At 39.2% G+C, this 19,215-nt stretch overlaps 1 protein-coding gene across 2 annotated transcripts in view; it reads left to right on the top strand.

Annotated features, from left to right (window-relative positions):
- Positions 1–19,215, top strand: part of PCCA (propionyl-CoA carboxylase subunit alpha) — a 535,620-nt gene that overhangs the window by 40,135 nt on the left and 476,270 nt on the right. For both annotated transcript variants that reach the window (XM_064275258.1, XM_064275257.1), the window contains exons 3-4: positions 15,194–15,241; positions 15,351–15,419. In XM_064275258.1, coding sequence (XP_064131328.1) covers positions 15,194–15,241; positions 15,351–15,419 — 117 coding nt within the window. The remainder of the gene's footprint in view (positions 1–15,193; positions 15,242–15,350; positions 15,420–19,215) is intronic.

Raw genomic sequence — 19,215 nt, 5'->3', positions numbered from 1 at the left:
ATTTGTGTTATTTGCATCCATTCCTGTTTTTCTTTTGCCATTTTTATTTTTCTTTCGTATTATCCTGAATTGTTCCATTTTTTGGTTTGTATTTTCCATGATTTTGTCTGCGTTTTCCATAAATTTGTCTTTTTTTTCTCATTTTTTGTCTGAACTCTTGGATTGCTCTGAATATTAGAGATTTGAATTCCCTATTAGGTATTTCTAGTGCCTTTTCCCCTACTGGAAAATCATCTGGTGTTTTATTTTGGATGCCTACTGGAACCCTCCTGTTCTGCTTTTATGTGTTTTGATATTATCTGCTCTCTTTGGGACATTCAGTAGTTATTTTCTTTGTTTCTTGATTGCAGGTTTCTTTTTTTTGGCCTGCTTTTTTGTTTTCTTTGGTTATGTGTGAGCAGACAGGCTGTGTGTTCTTTGTTGTTTGCTCCTCTGTAGTCACAGTACTTTTTCACCTCTTTGTCCAATGGACGGGGCCAGTTATTCAGCTATGGTGCAGGAGGGCAGATTCGGCTGAAGGGGAGGGGCTTGGACGGGTTGTTTGTGGAATGTACTAGGGCCAACAGGGTGGGCCAGGAATGAATGGTGGACAGGTTCCAGTAGGCTGTGCCTGTGCTGCTTGGGGGTGTAATGCCCAGTACACCTTGTAAATAGGTGAGAAAGAGGGGGAGGTTGTCATTTGTGGTGCTAATAAGGGTATGGGAAAGAGAAGAGAGAGGAGAGAGAAATAGGAGCCAAAAAACAAACAAGCAAATAAAGAAAAAAAAAAAAAGCACTAAGGGAACTTGCCGTTGGCATGGGCAGATGAGAAACAGAGAAAGGGAGAAAGCAAAAAAGAAAAAAAAAAAAACTAGATAAAAATTTGTAAAAGAAAAACCCACAGGAGCCTTAGAGTCCCACAGGTAGAGCTGCTAAGACTGGGGTAGTGGCTTCTAGCACCAGGTATTCAGGAGATAGGAAAAGAAGGTAAGTGTAGAGAAATGAGAAGTAAGAAATGGAGAAAGACAGAGAAAAAGAGAGGAGGGGGAAAAAAAAATGCCTGCGCATATTGGGGGAGTGTCTCCTAAGCCGTGCAGTGCAGCCCGGCTAGAAGGGGCTCCCAAGCTGCAAAAAGAAATGAAAACAAACAAAGCAAAACAAAACAGAACAAAGCAAAACAAGGAAAAAAATGCCCTGGGGCTCCCACCAACGTGGTTTCGCAGGCTGGAGGAGTGGTTCCCCATTTGAGTGTGGCTTCACAGCCTGTCAAGAAGAAGCAAAGATGGCACATGGAGCCAGGTGTTCCAGAGGAAGGAGGGGGAATGGGTAGGAGGCACAGAAGAAACCAAAAAGAGATGGAAAGAAACAACACCTGCTCAGGGGCCTGGCCAGTATAGGCAGGGTGAGTCCAAGCAGCGTGAGGGAAAGGTATTTGCCTTCTGGCCAAGAGATTGAGGCTGGTGGGAGGCAGAGGAGGCCGAGGGGGTGGGGGAGTGGTTAGGAAAACGTAAATCGCTTGTTACTGGGTGCTCTGTCTCCTGCTGGGAACTTCGTGAAGCTCCTTTCTTATATTCCCTGTCCGCTGATCTCTGATGTGGGTGGAGTGAATCCAAGTGGCACGGATGCTGTACTTCCCTGCCAGCTGAGCTACCGCAGGCAGCCAGGAAGCTCGGAGGTAGGGCAGTGGGAAGAGAATGGGGGGCGGGAAAGCGTGTATGGTTGGTTACTGGGTGTTCTGTGTCCTGCTGGGAGCTCCATGAAGCTGGATTCCTGTGCTCCCTGTCAGCCGACCTCTGACAGGAGTCCAAGGTGGCGGATCCGTGGTGCAGTTAGCTGATGGTGCCTTCAGCATGTATCTCTCCCTGTTCTCTGTCCTGTCAGTTTCTTATTCCATTCAGTGCTTGGCTGAGTTCTTTATCTCTTTATTTGGCACTTCAGGTTCCAGCAATGATGTCGGTCTCTGTTTTACTTAATTTTTCAGGTCTTTGGTGGGAGGGACGGCATGGTGCTTTTGTCTTTGGCACCACGCTGCCTGGAAGTCCCATATTTGTTTAACAACACTTTAAAGAGGTCTTTCGCAGCAGATTTACCTGGTGCAATGCATTGTTTGATTTCTTGACTGGTATTTTCATGGGAGTTGATTGCGGATCCAGGTAAACAACAGTCCTTGACAACTTCGGTCTTGTCTTTGTTTATCAAGATGTTCCTTTTTTCTAAACACCTGAATTATATTAATTCATATCACTCATACAACCTTTTGTGGCAGGTGCTTTTAAGATACTCTTTTTATATACAAGAAAATGAGGGTCAAGAAGGATGGCTTGCCCAAGGCAAAACACACAAAAACAAGTGGTGTCAGGATTCCAACCTTGGCCCCTTAGCCAAACTTCTGGCTCTTAACCACTATTGTTTCTTGAATAGAAATTAGAATGGAATTTCTACTTAATCCCTGTAGTGTTATCATAATTTGTTTTATTTAGCATGACAATTGCTTAGTGGTTAATTTTTAGCAGTGGTGATTATGCTGCCATCTCATCTCCCCTACAGATAGGAAATGCCAACATAGTCTCAAGTGTCTACTTGATCCAAGAAGCTCATTCTTCACCAGCATCTTTTTCTAACCTGTTGTCCAGTCCAGTCCCTGTCTGAAGAGTTGGCTTTGGGAACGGTTCCTGTCTTGGGCTAACAGAAGGTCTGTGGGCAATGACCTCCAGGGTCCTATTAGTCTCAGTCAGACCATTAAGTCTGGTCTTTTTACAAGAATTTGGGGTCTGCATCCCACTGCTCTCCTGCTCCCTCAGGGGTTCTCTATTGTGTTCTCTGTCAGGGCAGTCATCGGTTGCAGCCAGGCACCATCTAATTCTTCTGGTCTCAGGCTGATGTAGTCTCTGGTTTATGTGGTCCTTTCTGTCTCTTCGGCTCGTAATTACCTGTGTCGTTGGTGTTCTTCATTCTCCTTTGGTTCAGGTGTGTTGAGACCAATTGATCCATTATGGATGGCCGCTTGCTAGCGTTTAAGACTCCAGACGCCACTCTCCAAAGTGGGATGTAGAATGTTTTCTTATAGATTTTATTATGCTAATTGACGTAGATGTCCCCTGAAACCATGGTCCCCAAATCCCCATCCCTGCTTCGCTGGCCTTTGAAGCATTCACTTTATTCAGGAAACTGCTTTTGTTTTAGTCCAGTTGTGCTGACCTCTCCTGTATTGTGTGTTGGCTTTCCCTTCACCTAAAGTAGCTTTTATCTACTATCTAATTAGGGAATATCTGTTTCCTTCCCCCTGTCATAACCATCAAAGAGTATTTTCTTCTCTGTTTAAACTATTTCTCGAGTTCTTATAATATTGTTTTATACAATATTTGTCCTTTTGCAACTGACTAATTTCACTCAGCATAATGCCTCCCACGTTCCTCCATGTTATGAAGTGTTTCACAGATTCATCCCTGTTCTTTATCGATGTGTAGTATTCCATTGAGTATTCCGTTGAGTGAATATACCATAATTTATCCATTCATCCTTTGATGGGCACCTTGGTTGCTTCCATCTTTTTGCTATTGTAAACAGTGCTGCAGTGAGCATGGGTGTGCTCTGTTCGTGTAAAGCCTCTTATTTCTCTAAGATATATTCCAAGGAGTGGGATTGCTGGATCCTATGGTAATTGTATTTCTAGCTGTTTAAGGAATTAAGGAAGTGCCAAATCGATTTCCAAAGTGGTTGTACCATTTTACATTCCCACCAGCAGTGTATAAGTGTTCTAATCTCTCCACAACCTCTCCAACATTTATTATTTTGTGTTCTTTGGATTAATGCCAGCCTTGTTGGAGTGAGATGGAATCTCATAGTGGTTTTGATTTGCATTTCTCTAATGGCTAATGATTGTGAACATTTCCTCATATATCTGTTAGCTACCTGAATGTCTTCTTTAGTGAAGTGTCTCTTCATATCTTTTGCCCATTTTTTGATTGGATTATTTATCTTTTTGTTGTTGAGTCTTTGCATTATCATGTAGATTTTAGAGATCAGGCGCTTATCGGAAATGTTGTACCTAAAAACTTGTTCCCAGTCTGTAGATATTCTCTTTACTCTTTTAGTGAAGTCTTTGGATGAGCATCGGTGTTTGATTTTTAGGAGCTCCTAGTTATCTAGTTTTTTTCCTTCATTGTTAGTAATTTCTTGTAGACTGTTTATGCCATGTATTAGGGCTCCTAACGTTGTCCCTATTTTTTCTTCCATGATCTTTATCATTTTAGATTTTATAGTTAGGTCTCTGATCCATTTTGAGTTAATTTTATTTGCATGGAGTGAGGGATGGGTCGTGTTTCATTTTTTTGCAGATGGATATCCAGTTATGCCAGCACCATTTGTTAAAAAGACTGTCTTTTCCCCCATTTAATTGTTTTGGGGCTTTTTCAAATATCAGCTGCTCATATGTAGATAGATTTATGCCTGGATTCTCAATTCTGTTCCATTGGTCTATGTATCTGTTGTTGTACCAGTACCAGGCTGCTTTGACTACTGTGGAGGTATAATAGGTTCTAAAATCAGGTAGCGTGAGGCCTCCCTCTTTGTCCTTCTTTTTCAGTAATGCTTTACTTATCCGGGGCCTGTTTCCCTTCCATATGAAGTTGGTGATTTGTTTTTCCATCTCATTAAAGAATGTCATTGGAATTTGGGTCAGAATTGCATTAAATCTATAGATGGCTTTTGGTAGATAAACATTTTTGCAAAGTTAAGCCTTCCTATCCATGAGCAAGCTATGTTTTTCCGTTTATGTAGATCTCTTTTGGTTTCTTGCAGAAATGTTTTGTAGTTGTCTTTGTATAAGTCTTTTACATCTCTGGTAAGATTTATTCCTAAGTCTTTTATCTTCTTGGGGGCTACTGTAAATGTTATTGATTTGATAATTTCCTCTTCGGTGTTCTTTTTGTTGGTGTAGAGGAATCCGACTGATTTTTTTGTGTTTATATTGTATCCGCATACTCTGCTGAACTTTTCTATTAGTTTCAGTAGTTTTCCTGAGGATTCCTTAGGGCTTTCTGTGTAAGATCATGTCCTCTGCAAATAGAGATACTTTGACTTCTTCCTTACCAATCCGGATGCCCTTTATTTCTTTGTCTAGCCTAATTGCTCTGGCTAGGACCTCCAGCACAATGTTGAATAAGAATGATGATAAAGGGCATCCTTGTCTGGTTCCTGATCTCAAGGGAAATGTTTTCAGGCTCTTTCCATTTAGGGTGATGTTGGCTGTTGGCTTTGTATAAATGCCCTTTATTATGTTGAGGAATTTTCCTTCTATTCCTATTTTCCTGAGAGTTTTTTTTATCATGAATGGGTGTTGAAGTTTGTCAAATGCCTTTTCTGCATCAATTGATAAAATCATGTGATTCTCGTCTTTTGTTTTATTTTTATGATAGATTACATTGTTTTTCAAATGTTGAACCATCTCTGCATACCTGATGTGAATCCCACTTGGTCATGGTTAATTATTTTTTTGATATGTTGTTGAATTCTATTGGCCAGAATTTTGTTGAGGATTTTTGCATGTAAGTTCATGAGGGATATAGGTTTGTAATTTTCTGTTTTTGTGGTGACTTTACCTGGTTTTGGCATCAGGGATATGTTGTCTTCATAGATTGTTCGGGAGTATTCCATCCTTTTCTATGCTCTGAAATGCCTTTAGCAGTAGTGGTGTTAACTCTTCTCTGAAAGATTGGCAGAACTCTACAGTGAAGCCGTTTGGGCCAGGGCTTTTTTTGGTTGGGAGTTTTTTGATTACCTTTTCAATCTCTTCTTTTGTTGTGGGTCTATTTAGTTGTTCTACCTCTATTTGTGTTAGTTTAGGTAGGTAGTGTGTCTCTAGTAATTCATCCATTTCTTCTAGGTTTTCAAATTTGTTAGAGTATGATTTTTTATAGTAATCTGATATGATTCTTTTAATTTCAGTTGTGTCTGTTGTAATATCGCCCCTCTCATTTCTTATTCACGTTATTTGCTTTCTGTCCTCCTGTTTTTGTTTTGTTGGTTTGGCCAATGGTTTATCAATTTTGTTGATTTTTTTCAAAAAACCAGCTTTTGGTCTTGTTAATTTTTTCAATTGTTTTTCTGTTTTCTATTTCATTTAATTCTGTTCTAATTTTTATTATTTGTTTTCTTCTGGTGCCTGAGGGTTTCTTTTGTTGCTCTCTTTGTATTTGTTCAAGTTGTAGGGATAATTCTTTGATTTTGGCCCTTTTTTCTTTTTGTATGTGTGAATTTATTGATATAAATCGACCTCTGAGCCCTGCTTTCACTGTGTCCCAAAGGTTCTGATAGGAAGTGTTTTCTTTCTCATTGGATTCTCTGAATTTCTTTATTCCGTTCTTAATGTCTTTTATAACCCAGTCTTTTTTTTTAAAAAATAATTTTTATTGTGTTTTAAGTGAAAGTTCACAAATCAAGTCAGTGTCTGCATATAAACTTGTATATACCTTACTACACACTCCCATTTACTCTCCCCCTAATGAGTCAGCCTGCTCCCTCCTTCCAGTCTCTCGTTTCGTGACTGTTTTGCCAGTTTCTAACCCCCTCTACCCTCCCATCTCCCCTCCAGGCAGGAGATACGAACATGGTCTCAAGTGTCCACCTGATGCAAGTAGCTCACTCCTCATCAGCATCTCTCTCCAACCCATTGTCCAGTCCAATCCATGTCTGATGAGTTGTCTTTGGGAATGGTTCCTGTCCTAGGCTAACAGAAGCTTTGGGGACCATGACCGCTGAGATTCTTCTAGTCTTAGTCAGACCATTAAGTCTGGTCTTTTTATGAGAATTTGAGGTTTGCATCCCACTTTTCTCCTGCTCCCTCAGGGGTTCTCTGTTGTGCTCCCTGTCAGGGCAGTCATTGGTTGTGGCCAGGCACCATCCATTTCTTCTGGTCTCAGGATGATGTAGTCTCTAGTTCATGTAGCCCTTTCTGTCTCTTGGGCTCATAATTACCTTGTGACCTTGGTGTTCTTAATTCTCCTTTGATCCAGGTGGGTTGAGACTCATTGATGCATCTTAGATGGCTGCTTGTTAGTGTTTAAGACCCCAAACACCACACTTCAAAGTGTAACCCAGTCTTTTTTGAACAGGGTATTGTTGAGTTTCCAAGTGTTTGATTTCTTTTCCCTGCTTGCTTTTTCTGTTATTGATTTCTACCTTTATGGCAGTATGTTTAGAGATGATACTTTGTAATATTTCAGTGTTTTGGATTCTGCTGAGGCTTGCTTTATGACCTAATATGTGGTCTATTCTAGAGAATGTCCCATGTGTACTAGAATTGAAAGTATACTGGGCTGTATATGTGTATGAGTTCAAGTTGGTTGATGGTGGCATTTCGATCTTCCATGTCGTCGTTAAGCTTCTTTCTGGATTTCTTGTCCTTCACCTAAAGTGGTGTGTTGAAGTTTCCTAGTGTAATTGTGTTTCTGTCTGTATCATTTTTCAGTGCTGTTAGAGTTTGTTTTACATGTCTTGCAGCCCTGTCATTGGGTTCATAAAAATTTAATATGGTTATATTGTCCTGGTATATTGTCCCTTTAATTATTATATAGTGTTCTTGTCCTTTCTGATGGGTTTAAGTTTAAAGTCTGTTTTGTCAGAAATTAATATTGCTACTCCTGCTCTTCGTTGATTGTTTGCTTGATATATATATATTTTTCCATCCTTTTAGTTTTATTTTGTGTCTTTAAGTGTAAGGTGTGTCTCTTGTAGGCAACATACAGATGGATTGTGTTTTTTATTCCATTCTGCCAGTCTCTGTCTCTTTATTGGTGCATTTAGTCCATTTACATTTTATGTAATTATGCATATGTATGAATTTTTAGTGCTATCATTTCGATGTCTTTTTTGGTGTGTTTTTGACAGTTTCTTTTTCCCACTTAAGTTTTTGTCTCGAGTAGTTTATATCATGTCTTTTCCTCATATTCGTTGTTGTTGATTTTGTTTCTACCGAGTCTGTATTTTTTTCCTTGTATTTATTTTGATGTGTAGGATAGTTTGTTTCCTTTTTGGTTACCGTGATATTTACCCCTATTTTTCTAAATTTAAACCTAACTTTCATTTCTTTGTATCACGTTGTCTTTCTCTTCATATGAAAGATCTGTAACTACATTTTTAGTCCCTTTTTACGGTTTTAATGTTGTCTTCTTTTACATAATAACATCACTGTTTCCCTGTTTTGAGCATTTTTTTAATCTTATTTTTCTGATTTCCCTGTCTGGGTTGACATCTGAGTGCTCTGTCCAGTGTTCTAGTCTTGAGCTGATACCTGATATTATTGATTTTCTAGCCGGAGAACTCCCCTTAGTATTTCTTATAGTTTTGGTTTGGTTTTTATAAATTCCCTAAACTTGTGTTTGTCTGGAAATGTCCTAATTTCACCTTCATATTTGAGAGACAATTTTGCTGCATATATAATTCTTGGCTGGCAGTTTTTTTTTTTACAGCAATGCTTCATTCAAGTCATCCCATTGCCTTCTTGCCCACGTGGTTTCTGCCAAGTAGTACGAGCTTATTTTTATTGACTGTCCTTTGTAGGTGACTTGTCGTTGTTGTTTATCTCTAGCTGCTGTTAAAACTCTCTCTTTATCTTTGGTTTTGGCAAGTTTGATTATAATAGGTCTTTGTGACTTTCTTTTAAAATCTACCTTATGTGGAGTTTGATGAGCATCTTGGACAGGTATCATCTCACCTTTCACGATACCAGGGAAGCTTTCTGCCAGCAAATCTTCAACAATTCTCTGTATTTTCTGTTATCCCTCCCTGTTCTGGTACTCCAGTCACTTTTAGGTTATTTGTCTTGATAGAATTCCACATGATTCTTAAGGTTTTTTCATTTTTTAAAATTCTTTTATCTGGTTTTTCTTCAAATATATTGGTGCCAAGTACTTTATCTTCAAGTTCACAAATTCTGCTTTCCTCTAGCTCAATTCTGCTTCTCTTTCGAGTTGTCTAATTCTGTAATTCTATTGTTATTCTTCTGAATTCCTGATAGCTGTCTGTTTATGGATTTTTCTAGCTTTTTAATTTTTTTGTTATGTTCCTGAATAACCTTTTTAATTCTTCTACTGCTTTATCTGTGTGTTCCTTGACTTGTTCTGTGTGTTGCCTGATTTTCTTCCTGATGACTTGAAAGGTTCTGTATATTAGTCTTTTGTATTCTGCATTCAGTAATTCCAGGAATGAACTTTCGTCTAGAAGATCCATTGATTGTTTGTTTTGAGAGCTTGTTGAGGTGATCCTGGTCTGTTTCCTTATGTGACTTGATATTGACTGTTGTTTCCAAGCCACCTACAAGTTATTTTATTGGTTTAGTTTATGTTTGCTTACTGTGTCGTAGCTTCTTGCTTTGTTTTGTTTTGATATGCCCAGATGGGTTGCTTGAGTGAGGTAGCTTGGTTATTTTCGCCTTTGGAGCTCTGATGTCTTGTCCCCAGATGGCTAGAGTTGTTATCAGGTTTATCAGTCTAGGAGTCCATTCACTTTTCTTGTATGAATTCAGCTCAAATGTCCAGGTAGGTGATCGTCAAGTGTGTGGTACAGGCCCTGTCCTGCAGTCTTAGAGGGGCAGGGGTGATTGGTGTAGGTACTGGTACCTGATTGCAGCTGCAGGTCATTCTCTGAACAAGGCAGGGGGCTGAGAATTGTCCCCCACGTGTCTCTGAGGAAAACCTGTCTCTGTTCCCCAGATTGTACAGGTGGGTGAGTTCTGCAGATAGACCATGGGCACCAAATGTTTTTGGTTGTAAGGACTGGGAGGTACCAGTTACCCTTGGACCCCTGTCATGTGTTGTTTGGTGACCTGAGTGGAGCCACCAGTCCTTTGGCTGCTGACGTGGGTAGGTAAGGACTGTGTTTAATAGTCATAGCTGTATGAAACATCATACATCCCTCTCCACCACACAGCTGAAACAGTTGTAGTCTGCCAACAAGAGCCTATTCTCCTGAAATAGGCCCACACAGGTCCATGCAGAGGGGAAAGGTACTCAAAGTCCACGGACCATTTATGCCTGGACAGGATCTGCTTCTGTCCTGAGTTCCCTGGTTAGTGGACCTGGCAAATTATCTTTCCCCCAATTGTGAATTTATTCCTTCTTCGAGGGAATTTATTCCTTCTTCGAGGGTGGAAGAATGGCTCTAGGTGCTCAAGAGGGCCTATCTCAGGCCCAGGAAAATCAACAGCCACTGAAGTCAGCCTGGGGGTGGGGGTTGGGGATGCGCAGTAAAATGTATGCAAATCCCAAGCTATTGCCGAGGGCGCTGTTCTTCTCTGGCTCCGGAGGTGTGAGTAGGCTGCTTTTCCCTGAGGAAACTGTGGCCGTATGCTAGAATCAGCCCGCCGTCGCCTCTCACAGGAATGGTACCTGAGGGCTTCAGGAGATTCAGGTCCGGTAACTCCTCTGGGCTCCTGAACCTTCTCTTCCTTCGCCTGCCGCTCAGTTCGTTTTCTGACTTTGCCTTTGATGTTCAGGGTTCCTAGCTTGTCATAAATATACTTGTTTCACTTGTTTTTTTGAGCCTGTGTTGTTAGAGGGCTCACCGGAAGTGTCTGTCTATTGTGCCATCTTGGCTCCACTTCCCCAGATTATGTTGCTTTTATTGGATACAGTCTATTACACATTTAAGAAAGCTTAACATTTTGCAGTCCAGTTCAAGGAAGTGTAATTATTTTTTCTTAGTATATGCTTAGTGTTTCACAGGGCTTTAACATGGCTGTTTGGGTACAAAAGCAGATTATTCACAGTCTCAGACTGAGGTGGGGGTGGGATCAATGATGTGCCCATATGAACTGGGCTCTGATGGCCCAGGGTATTATCAAAGTAGGAATTTACTGATTTATGAAGTAGAGGCTTGTCAACATTCCACAGAGTTGGTAGAATAATGATTAAATAACGAATTTTAAGGCCTTTTCCAATTGCTGTTCTGTGACTTTCTCTATATGGATGTGTAAGATCATGTATAACATTAACTTATGTTTTAGAAACAGAAGTGAAATTTTTTTTTAATAGTTTCATATTGTTGTTATTGGTAGCTGTTGTTGAGTCACCCCGGATTCATAGTGACTCCGGGCACAAGGGATGGGAATGCTGTCATTTCCTGCATCATTTCTATCATTGGTTGCAGATCTGACTGTTGTGATCCATAGGGTATTTTTGGCTGGTTTTTGGAAGAAGTTAACCAGGCCTTTCTTCCTAGTGTCTTAGTCTGAAACTCTCATGAAACCTATTCAGCATCGTGTTGTTAGGTGGTGTCAAGTCGGTTCCAACTCACAGCGACCTTATGTGTAACAGAAGGCAGTGTTCCTGGGCGGTTTGCCATCCTCACAATTGTTGCTGTTTGAGCCTGTTGTTGCAGCGACTATGTCAATCCACATTGCTGTATTCCTCTTTTTTTCTGTCTCTCTACTTTACCAAGCGTGCCATCTCTAGGAATTGGTCCCTTCTGATATCATGTCCAGAGTAAGTGAGGCACAGTCTCACCGCTCTTGCTTTCGAGGAGGATTCTGGCCATACTACTTCTAGCACCATAGCAATATGCAATCCTCTGATGACAGATGTGTGGTGGCTGCGTATGAGGTGCATTGGTTGGGTAGTGAGCCTGGGTGTCCCACATGGAAGGTGAGAAGTCTACCTCTGAACTACCACTGGCCCTATAGTTCTTTTTAACTCACAACAGTTCATTTACCAGAAATAATTGTGTACGAATATGTGTGGCATACAAATTACTTAAAATTGTTGTTGTTTCTTAAAGGATTAATCTGTACATTTTATAGGAGGGAGGGAACCATAGTAAGTAGTTTCCACTAGACTACTACCAGTTTATATGTATGGAAATTAAGACCTACAGAGATTAAAAAAAAAATTTTATTTATTTTTTATTACTCTGTTTAAAACCAAAAAGGTTTTTAGTGGCAAAGCTGGGGTTAGAACTTAAGTCTCTAAATTCACACAGGATGGACCTACCCTATTATGCTGGCTCAGCTGCTTCAAAATTTGATGGTTATTCTTGTCTAACAGTGTATTCAAATGGTATATCCTGTTTGGTCTGAGAACTTCTGAATGTATGTACAACTGGTATCTGTTCTGAGTTAAGGAAAGTATCCTTTAATGTTATGTCCTAACCCAACAGAGATGGTATATAAATTATACTTATATCAGACTTTCGCTTGGTAATTGTCTTATCTCTTGATGCTATAACCGAACTACTACAAGTGGATAACTTGAACAAACAGAAATTAACTTTCTCACAGTTTAGAGGCTAGAAGTCTAAATTCAAGGTGCCGGCTCTAAGGAAGGCTTCTCCCCTTGTTGGCTCTGGTGGAAGGTCATTGTCTCTTCTGAACTTCTGCCCCTCGACAGTCTGCATATGGCTTAGCATCTCTCATTCCTCATCTCTGCTTCTAGCTTTGGTTTAAGTTCTTTTATGTCTGGAAAGAGGTTGACTTAAGATACATCCTATACTAATCCTGCCTCATTAACATAACAAAGACAACCTATTCTCAGATGGGATTATAACCACAGGCATAGAGGATAGGATTTACAACACATATTTTTTGGGGACACAATTCAATTCATAACATTCCACCCTTTGGCTCCCCAAAATTCATGTCCTTGCCACAGGCAAAAAACATTCACCCCCATGACATCATCCCGAAAGTCTTAAATCAACTCCAAGTCTAACCTCTCATCATCTGAATCATTTAAATCAAATATGGGTGAGCCTTTAGGCATGTTCCATCCTGGGGCAAAATTCCTTTTCATTTGTAAAACTGGAATCTGGACTATGAGTTGTTTGTTTCCAAAGTGCAATGGTGGAACAGGCAAAAGGTAGGTATTTCCATTACAAATGGAAGAAATTGGAGGAAAAGAAGAAATAACAGTCACCAAGCAAGTCCAAAACCCAGCAGAACACATGACTAGCTCTCAAGGCTTGAACATAATCCTTTGTTCTCTGAGACCATCTGGATAATGTCCCTGCCTTCTAAACTCTGGATGTTGGCCATGCCTTGTGGATTCTGGGTAGAGGCCCCTCAGCCCTGGCCTTCAGCTCTGCCTTCCGGGCTCTAGGATGGTAACTCTACTCCCTCAGTTTAGGCTCTCCTGTTTTCCTAGTCCATCTGAGTGGCATCCCCACCATTTGGCTCTGGGAGGCTCTGTTCTTCTGACCTTGGATATTACAGCCCTGCCCCCTCAGCTTTGGGCTGTGGTCCCATTCCCCTGGCACACCTTAATGGGAGCCGCACTCTCTGGAACCAAGGTGGTGAAGATCTGACTCTTTAGGAGGATGTGCCCCACCCTTTGAAACTAAGAAGGCCCTGCTTCCTATTCTCCTTCCAATAGTTCTGCTGATCTCCGAGCTGCTCCAGGAATGGTCCTTTTTTTTTTCTTTTATTCCTCAGAGGACAGCAGATGGAGCTCTTTGGCCCGTTTCCTGCCTATAGAATTCTAAGAGGCTGACAGCATTTTTTCCTTTTTTCTTTCTCTGTCCTCATTCAGTCTAAGCTGATGGGTTTCTGCTGTGGTAGTTAGTTAGATCCATCAGTTGCAGGCTTAATCTCTTTAACAAAAGGTTGTGTGGCCATGTCCTTGGTGAACATTCTGGGACGCATGTCCTTAGTTTGTAGAACAGAATTTTTCAAATCTTTACGTTCCGGTTTAATTTTACACAGTTCATTTTTTAAGTCCACTTCTTTCCTCTTGCATTTTACTATAAGTGATAGGGGGAAACCGTGCAGCCCCTTTAAGATTAAGCTTAGAAATCTCTTCAGCCAGATATCCAAGTTCAACACTTACAAGTTCTACCTTCCACCAAACATTTGAATGTAACTCAGAGAAGTTCTTTGCCACTGCATAAAAAGCATGACCCTTCCTCCATTGTCCAATCAGATTTTCATCATTTTCTTTTAAAGCCTTACCTGAAGCACATTAATTGACCACAGTTTAGCAGCATTCTGTTTCTGATACCATATGTATTATCTGAGGTGAAAGAGACTTTCTGTATAGCTCTCCTAACGTCCTTTGGAGCCCTCATCAGAATCACCTTTGATATCCATAATGCTACCAACAGCTTCTTCAGGGCAATCAAGGCTTTTACTATTATGCGTCATAAAACTCTTCCAGCTCTACCCTCTACCCATTTCCAAAACTGCTTCCATATTTTAGGTTTCTGTTACAGCAGCATCCCCATTTCTCAGTACCAGAGTCTGCCTTAGTTATCTAGTACTGCTATAACAGAAATACAACAAGTGAATGGCTTTAACAAATAGAAATTTCTTTTCTCACAGTTTAGGGTGCCAGCTCTAGGGGAAGGCTTTGTCTCTCTGGTGGCTTGGAGGAAGATCCTTGTCTCTTTGAGCCTCTTCTCCTAGGAGGTGGTCATGTGGCTTGACATCTGTCTTCTCCCGTCTCTCCCTACTTGCTTGTTTAATCTCTTTTATGTCTCACAAGAGATTGACTAAAGATAACTCAACACTAATCCTTCTTCATTAGCATAACAAAGACAGCCCATTCTGAAATAGGATTATAACCACAGGCAAAGAGGTTAGGATTTACAACACATATTTTTTGGGGACACAGTTCAATCCATAACATTGATCAATTTACGACATCTATAATTTCCCTGAATTTAGAAAAATAAATTATATCAGGTAAATTGTCAAGCAATTTTGTGTAAAGTTTTTCAGAATTCTGAAATATCTTTTGTAGATTTTTTTTGGTGAGAGAATTTATAAATAATCCCTTGGTCTCCTTATGTATAAATTAACCTAGTCAATTGATGTTTTAATAAAATAACTATAGGGCCAACTCTCACTAGATGAGTTCAGTAGCTCCATTTGCTTGTGAACATGTTGTTTGTAGTTTTTAATACTACTCAGGAAGCAATATTTAGTAGGATCATGTCCATTGTTAATTATGGAAAAACTTGGTGTTTTCTGGTCTCAGAGTTTTCATAAATGACTAAAGATATTAAATAAGGCATTAAGAACAATAATGTTTAGAAGTTCATTTTTTTAGGACTAGAACATTAGTAACATATTTTATGTAATTTGACTTTAATCGTAAATACTATGTGAATAAAAATAACGTTGATATCCTTGTCTTGCTGGAGAATAGAGTTAACTTTTAGTTGGTGTGTGTGTGTATGTGCGTGTGTGCACATGAGGAATAATTTCTAATGTGTTTTTTCTCTCCAGACTTTTGATAAAATTCTTGTTGCTAATAGAGGAGAAATTGCATGTAGGGTAAGTAGAATTTTAATGTTATTTTCTTTTTTACTCTATGAATTTTATTAATAAGTCCCTCTAAATATGAATCATTGTTAATAGATGACATGAATGTATTTTAAAATAGGTTATTAAAACTTGCAAGAAGATGGGCATTAAGACGGTTGCCATACACAGTGATGTTGATGCTAGTTCTGTAAGTATATTTTTGCTTTATTTAAATCAGGACTTCATCTTAGGTCAAATAGAAAAAAGTGAAAAAGGTATAGGGTTTTTTTGTGTGTTATTTTTGGCCTGTAAAGGGTACATTCAATTTAAAAAATCAATTTAATTGTTCATTGTTGTACTAAGCAAAGTAGAAGTATCACAATGTCTTCTGTAAGTGTCTTAAATATTTTTTTCCCCTGAAGCTTTAAAAACCTAGAAGAAAATTAAAAAATCGCCAGAATAATTGCTGGTCACTGAGTACATTTAAGCAAAGAATTGGAAAGTTAGAATCAGAGATTAATTAAATGTTTATACAATGTGGTTTTATGAGAGCACTTTTCCCCATAGCTTAACTGCAGTATTACTGAGGGAATCCTATAATTGTTTAACTTTCCTACGTGATTTAATGTGTTCAGCTGAAAGCTTGATTAATGAAGGATAAAAAAAAAAAAACCCGCTGCTGTCGAGTCGATTCCGACTCATAGCGACCCTATAGGACAGAGTAGAACTGCCCCATCGAGTTTCCAGGGAGCGCATGGTGGATTCCAACTGCCAACCTCTTGGTTAGCAGCTGTAGCACTTAACCACTATGCCACCAGGGTTTCCTAATGGATAGGCTGATGCTAATTGTACATCAGCAAAAGAAGGTATAAAGCAGTTAATGTTATATAATTTTATTTAGCATTTTTAACACTGCAGGCATTTTATAACAGTAATGAAGGATGTTCGAATCTGCCAGGTGCTCCTTGGAAACTTTATGGTGCAGTTCTACTCTGTCCTCTAGGGTCACTATGAGTCGGAATCAACTTGACGGCAGTGGGTTTTTTTTTTTTTTTTAATGAAGGGTGAACTTTTGGAAGCAGACATTCAGGCCTGCCTTCCAAGGCTTTCCATCCAGGAAGATAGTATCTCTCTCCATTTATAAATAGGTCTTTTTTTTTTTTTTGTTATCCAATAATATTTTATAATTTTTCCGTATAGAACTTGTGTGCCTTTTCGCTCTACTGACTCTTAGGTTATCTTATTATTTTTAAATAGATTTTATCTTTAAAAATCACATTGAAAATTTTTTTGTTATTGTGTGGGGCATTTTTATTTTTGTGTGCTGATCCTATATTTAGCAACTTTGCCGAATATTTTTATTTGCTCTAAAAGTTTGTTTCTGTATACCCCGTATTGGAAATCATTTGCTTATATTAGTTTTCTTATTTTGCTGTGTAGGCCAGAGCTTCCAGCACAATCTTGAATAGATGCAGTCTTTTTTAAATTGGAAAACGAATGCTTTGAAAGTTTTATCCTTAATTATGATGCTTTCTGTAAGTTTTTGGTACAGTTCTTTGTTTAAGGAAATTTCCTGCTGGCCCTGGTTTACCAAGAGTTTTTATTATAAATGGTCTTTCTCCTTTACCAATTTGATGCATTACATTAATAGATTTTATTTTCTCTCGAAAGTTAAACCATTTTGCCATTCTAGGGATACACTCAGCCTAGTTAGGAATTAATTGTTTTTACTATGTTGCTGCTAATATTTTGTCAAAGTTTATAAGTGAGACTGGGCTGTCTTTTTGTTTTCTCAAACTATTTCTGTCTGATTTTGATATCAACACAATAGTAGTCTCAAAAAAATGAATTAGGGGATGTATTAATTGAGATTAAGTTTGATCGTGACTAATAGAAATGCCAAATAGCAGTGTTTTAAAGAAGGTAGTGGTCCCATTCTTTGCCATCTTTGTATCTCACCAGTGTAAAATCTGGGGTAGGCAATTCAGTGCAGTTTGTATGACAGCAGTGCTCCATAAAATCCTTAGGGTCTCAGGCAGCTTCACCTCTCTGTTCTGCTATTGCTAGCGTGTGGCCCTTTTTATGGTTGATGGTTTACTCATCTGTGTTTCAGGGAGCAGGAGATGAAAGGGATCAAGAAAAAAATGGGACCAAGAGTACTGTTTACTTATTTATATTTTAGAAATTTTGATAAAATATATAGATCTTAAGTGTTCAGTTCGATGAGTTTTGGCATTTGTATTTACCTGTCTAATCAGCATCTAAAATGGGCTAGAGGCCATTTCCGTTCCCTCCCAGAAAGTTCCTTCATGTCCTGTTCCAGTCAATTCCATCCCCCTAAATCTCCGTCTCATTTATTTCTATCTCCGTAGTTTGCCCTCCTTTGAATTTTGTGTAAAAGGACTTATCAAGTACTATTTTGTGTCTGGCGTCCTTCATTGCTTAACATCATGTTTTGGAGGCTCATTCATGTTGTTGTGTGTATCAGTAGTCTGTCCTGCCTACTCCCCTTCAATAATATTCTCCTGTATGGACAAGCTACAATTTATTTATTCATTCTCCTGTTGGTAGACTTTTAGATTATTTCTAGGTTTTAGCTAATATGAATAGGGCTTCTATAAATATTCTTGTATGAGTTTTTGTGGCCATACTTTCACTTCTCTTGGGTAAATACCTAGGAGTGGAATTGTTGGATTTTAGATCAGGGGTTAGTAAATTTTTTCTGTTTGGATTGTTGCTATTGTAAGGTGCTGTCGAGTTGGTTCCAACTCATAGTGACCCTACGTACAACAGAATGAAATACTGCCCGGTCCTGCCCCATCCTCACAGTCGTCGTTTTGGTTGAGCCAATTATTGCAGCCACTGTGTCAGTCCATCTCATTGAGGGTATTCCTCATTTTTACTAACCCTCTACTTTACCAAGCATGATCTTCTTATGCAGGGGCTGATCCCTCCTGATAACATGTCCAAAGGAGGTGAGACCCAGTCTCACCACCCTTGCTTCTAAGGAGCATTCTGGTTGTACTTCTTCTAAGACAAATTTGTTCGTTCTTTTGGCGGTCCATGGTATATTCAGTATTCTTTGCCAACACCATAATTCAAAGGCATTAATTTGCTAGCTTTTAAGACCCCAGAGGAGAACATGTTTTTTTTTTTCCTTTTTTGTTTATTCACCTTATTGTGTTAAAAGTATTTCAAAGATCATATAAACAAAAATGACCACCTGCTACTGTCATGTGGGATATAAATCACCCATCTTGGCATGGTATTTTTTTTTTTCCAAAACAATTTTTTATAGGAATCTTACCGGTCACACAGTAGTTACAAGAAGTTAGCTATAACACATATACAATCGAAACAGGACAGGCTGGCTAAGAATTTACATAACGTGGCAAAATTATACATACTAGAAGTGGGCACTGTGGACAGCCGCACACAGGAGAAGGGAAGGTCACAGGAAGCCGGTCTCCATTAGTGGCTGGAAGAGTGCCCACAGGAGAAATAATGCTTTTCTGTCCAGTAGAGTAATGAGTCACTAACAGAGACAGGGTTCCACACACCTAAATACACAAGAATAAACTCTGACCTGCCATGCACAGTCTATAGGGACTCATGTTTTGAGGATGCTCCCATGAAATTAGTAAATAGTAAACTGACACAGGGAGCAGGAGGCATCAAGTCATTTGTTCTAAGTTGAACTTCAACGATGTTTAGCTCTTGACATTTGTAAAAAGCTTATGCCTTTTTTTGCTATATTTTTCTCACTACTGACGTGCTTAGAATGGGTGGATTTTAATAGTGGTTTCACTTAACAGTTATCACTGAAGTACTGTTAAAAATGTGAGCATTTTTAATGACATCTTAGTCACACTCATGCTTCACAGATTCATTGTCATTCTTTATCATTGTGAAATATTCCATTATGTGTATGTACCACAGTTTGTTTATCCATTCATCTGTTGATGGACATCTAGGTTGTTTTCTGTCTTTTTGCTATTGTAAAC

This window comes from Loxodonta africana, chromosome 23, assembly GCF_030014295.1.
Source record: "Loxodonta africana isolate mLoxAfr1 chromosome 23, mLoxAfr1.hap2, whole genome shotgun sequence".
In the NCBI taxonomy this organism is placed as follows: Eukaryota; Metazoa; Chordata; class Mammalia; order Proboscidea; family Elephantidae; genus Loxodonta; species Loxodonta africana.
The sequence above is the reverse complement of the archived record's forward strand: the minus strand, read 5'-3'. Positions and strand labels throughout refer to the sequence as shown.